Here is a 3,772-nt window from a genome sequence, read left to right on the forward strand (position 1 = left end):
GACTTGGGGTTAAAGCAACTCCGCGTTGATTGAACTAATTGTTATCAGCCTTTCTGAAACCGAATATTCCGAGTTGGACAGTTCGGGGTTACTCAACCCTGAGTATCGTTTTTCACTCTGAGTTTTCTAAACCGGCTTCCTGAAAACCTAAAAGGCCATGCCATATAAACTATGAGGCAAAAGCTGTGGGTAGTGAACATTGTTAGTCTAATTTGCATGTTTGATGTGAAGTGTTTTTATGTAATCGTTTTCCAGTTTTTCTCAAGGTTTAAAAAATTTCTGACTTCATATTTTATGTCTATTTAAGTTGATTGAAAAAATCCTAACAACAAAGCCTGGTGGTGAACACATCATACAAGAGTATGCAAAAACCAAATCTCTGACAGATGCAACTAGAAGACAGATGATAAACATACTTGCTGCTGAGATGACAGAAGCACATGGGTAAGAATCATAAATGTAGTCTATAAAGAAACATTTTTAGTATTGTATTATTTTTAATTGTGATGTTCAATGCCAATTGAGTGACGGTCATCACTGAATTTATACATTAGGACATCTCCCCCTAAAAGTGTAAGAGTGATGTATGCGCAGGGGATTGTTGCTCTGTTTCCATATCTGGAAGACCCATATTCACAACATGGATATGTAAGTAAAGGGGACTTTGCAACATTAAACACATAGTTGCCCTCAGAAATGTTGATAACATTCTGCTTGTATTTAATTACATAAGAACATTACTATGATCCAGAGAGCGGTTCAGGATACCTTGCGTGGCGGTTGAAGACAATTCAAAGAAAAGCTGCAGAGGAAAGAAGTGTCTCACTTTCCAAATCTCCTAAAAGTAAGTTCACTTGTGATTTAAATGATTCTGATCTAATTTGTAGGCAGGAGTCAATCAAATAGTTTTTTCTTAAGTTGGCGGGCCAGGCCGTGGTCGATCCAGACCACTCACCACTGAGACAGTGTTATCAGATGAGGATGTAAAAGCAGCTATTGCTCTTTTGAGACACTCTGCTGATGAAGACACTATCCGTGAAAAGATGAAAGCTACCTTCATTTATCGGCATTCAATGGTCAGCGATGATAAGAATGCAGCAGATGTCTTCATAGTCTTCCCGCGGTTTCTGGACACACCAGGACTGGTAAGACATCTTCATTTGTTGAATCACTGAAATATTCCATGCAGCTTGCAATTTCACTCATTACACCTCTTATCTTCTATTTTTGCATTATAGATAGAACAAGATTTCAGACTCCTGTTTGATGAGGTCACTGCCAACAAATTCTTGGAGAGGTGGCCCATCGATCTCAAATCAAAGATTGTAAAGGAAAGTCATGGACTTGTACCCACCTCGGAGCTCTTGGAGTTGATGTGCAATGCTGAGTCAGCTACTGAAGTTGAGAATGGTATGACTGACTGTTTTTATTTGCCATTGTTGGTTATATAGGCAATTCTGTCTATCGAATGTATTTTTGGAGTAATTCTTTGTTTATTCGTCTGTAGGCTGGGACAGTGACATGTCTGCTATCTTGCTGCTGCTACATCTGCTACCGCCATCTGCACAAGGGTGAAAGAGACCAGGAAAGATGTCTGCATCTCAAGCTGTCGATAACCTCATCAAATTCCTAAAGGTATGTTATTTAAAATATATATTCCATCACCGCCATTGTAATGTACAGTAAGGTGATCTAATCTAATGGGATAGTCACTAAATACTGCTGTTTAATGTGTTGTTGTAGGCTGGAACCAGTGTACAGCAGCATCTAGACAACATCACCCGAAGCAGTCAGCCCTACCTTCTTGCTCAGGGACCCACAAGAAGCAGCATCCACACCTTCTTCATTGTGATTGACAAGCATGCACTTCCATGTAAAGCGACAGGTTCAGTAGGAGCCCTTGATGAACTCTTTAAGGCCCATTATGTCTTTGATACGTCATACAGTTCATCCCTGACCAACTTTTTCACTTTTCTGCAAACAACCATTTACAACATTGATGTTGGGGAAACAAAGGAAACTCCCAGAGTTGCGAGCAAGAATGGTGCGTTAGTATCCATTGAGATCAAAATAATGAAGTGCTTTCTTTGCAAAAGTGATCATGGTAGACCAAACAGCCTTGTAAAACACCTTAAGGTAATTCATGGTCTCTGTACTGGGAGGACACTATATCTCAAATGTGGCCAAGTGGGATGCTCACGTTCTTTTAGTAGTTTTTCTGGCTTTAGAAAGCACCTGAACAAATGCCACGTAAGCAGTTCATTTGATTCTGCAGAACTAGATTTTTCACCAGTTCAAAGTGTTACGGACACAAGTACTACTGCTAATGTTGATGTGGTGCCTGAACATTTAGAGCATAGGTGTCAAACTCTGGCCCGCGGGCCAGATTTGGCCCGCAGCCTGATTACATTTGGCCCGCGAAGCCATACCAAATTACTATTAGAGCTGGCCTACTGGTATTATACAGTTAATATATATATATTGTTTAGTATTAAGCTTTGCTTGTTCCATATTCAGGTTTTCAGCAAAACTTGTTTGAGTCCATAAAAAAAGATTCATTCTTATATCTAGAGGAAGATTTTTTTTTTCAATAAATATTAATGTTAGCCCGCGACTTTGTTCCAGTTTTGAATTTTGGCCCACTGTGTATTTGAGTTTGACACCCCTGATTTAGAGGCTGAGTCGGAATTATCTTCAGCAGACCTTGTAAATAGTTGTGCAGCTGTTATTTCTGATCTAAAGGCAGCAGGTGTAGGCCAAAGTGTAGTGAATTCTGTAGTGAATTCCATGGAAGAGATTGTTCAAGATATCCAACAACATGCTAAAGAAACAGTCATTAAGCATGTATTTAGTAATGAAAGAGAAACAGAAATGTGCAAGAAAGTTGAAGCATGTTTTGATGAGTTAGAGAATCCTTTCTCAGTTCTTAATTCTGAGTACAAGAGGTCAAAATATTTATCAGACAAGTGGGAAACTGTAGAACCAGTTGAATGTGTAATTGGCTCAAGATTTGACACAAGGCGAAATAAAAAGACTGGAACATATGATCAGGCAGTTGTTCAAGATAAATTCATGTATGTTCCAGTTTTATCAACATTGGAATCAATATTTAAGAGTCAGCATGTTGGAGAAATGTTGAAAAAATCAGACACTTGTGATTCAAGACGCAGAGATATTTGTGATGGATCTCTATTGAAGACACGCCCTCTTTTTTTCAACAGAAAAGCACACAGTTCAGATCCAAATGTTCTATGATGACTTTGAGGTTGCAAATCCTCTTGGTTCCAAGCGAGGTATTCACAAGTTGGGTGCAGTATATTTTACCTTAAGAAACTTCTCTCCCAAATGGAATTCTTTTTTGGCCAACATACACCTTTGTGCCTTATTTTATGCACAAGATCTGAAACGTTATGGTTTTAGTGAAATTCTTGTTCCTATTGTTCGAGACATTAAAGTGTTAGAGAGCGATGGTATTGAGATTCCACTATTCGGTGGTTATGTTCGTGGTAGTGTGGTACAGGTCACTGGTGATAATTTAGGCTTACATAGCTTGTTTGGTCTGGTGGAGTCTTTCAGTGCAAGGTACTGTTGCAGGTTTTGTTTAGCTGATAAAGATGACTTTCAAACAGAATTCTCTGAAGATTTCCCCCAAAATAGTGTTGCGCACCAAAGACAACCACACTGCTCACTGTCAGGAAATGTCTAATAATCCATTGCTTCCTTATGTTTTTGGTGTAAAGAGTTCATGCTTATTGAATTCACTGACATATTT

General features: G+C 38.9%; 1 protein-coding gene across 2 annotated transcripts; it reads left to right on the forward strand.

Annotated features, from left to right (window-relative positions):
• Nucleotides 1-321: 321 nt before the first annotated feature.
• Nucleotides 322-2,296, forward strand: LOC145421825 (uncharacterized). Of its 2 annotated transcripts, none has more exons than XR_013903181.1 (7): nucleotides 322-444; nucleotides 555-648; nucleotides 752-844; nucleotides 919-1,145; nucleotides 1,239-1,410; nucleotides 1,508-1,635; nucleotides 1,744-2,296. XR_013903181.1 is itself a non-coding variant. In XM_080292699.1 (7 exons), exons 4-6 carry the CDS (start codon nucleotides 1,044-1,046, stop codon nucleotides 1,573-1,575), a joined length of 342 nt encoding a protein of 113 aa, XP_080148825.1. In that variant the 5' UTR covers nucleotides 324-444; nucleotides 555-648; nucleotides 734-844; nucleotides 919-1,043; the 3' UTR covers nucleotides 1,576-1,635; nucleotides 1,744-2,296. The 2 variants fall into 2 exon arrangements, 1 of the variants encoding a protein (XP_080148825.1); XM_080292699.1 differs by having other exon boundaries at nucleotides 324-444; nucleotides 734-844.
• The last annotated feature ends 1,476 nt before the right edge of the window (nucleotides 2,297-3,772 follow it).

The sequence above is a fragment of the Astatotilapia calliptera genome, chromosome 18, assembly GCF_964374335.1.
Source record: "Astatotilapia calliptera chromosome 18, fAstCal68.1, whole genome shotgun sequence".
NCBI classification, from domain to species: Eukaryota; Metazoa; Chordata; class Actinopteri; order Cichliformes; family Cichlidae; genus Astatotilapia; species Astatotilapia calliptera.

Bases quoted from the DNA above. Each gene is read 5' to 3' on its own strand.
- LOC145421825 (XM_080292699.1), top strand. From the start codon at position 1,044: ATGAAAGCTACCTTCATTTATCGGCATTCAATGGTCAGCGATGATAAG. The intron at 1,146-1,238 runs GTAAGACATCTT...TTTGCATTATAG, and splicing joins TTCTGGACACACCAGGACTG to ATAGAACAAGATTTCAGACT. The intron at 1,411-1,507 runs GTATGACTGACT...ATTCGTCTGTAG, and splicing joins AGCTACTGAAGTTGAGAATG to GCTGGGACAGTGACATGTCT.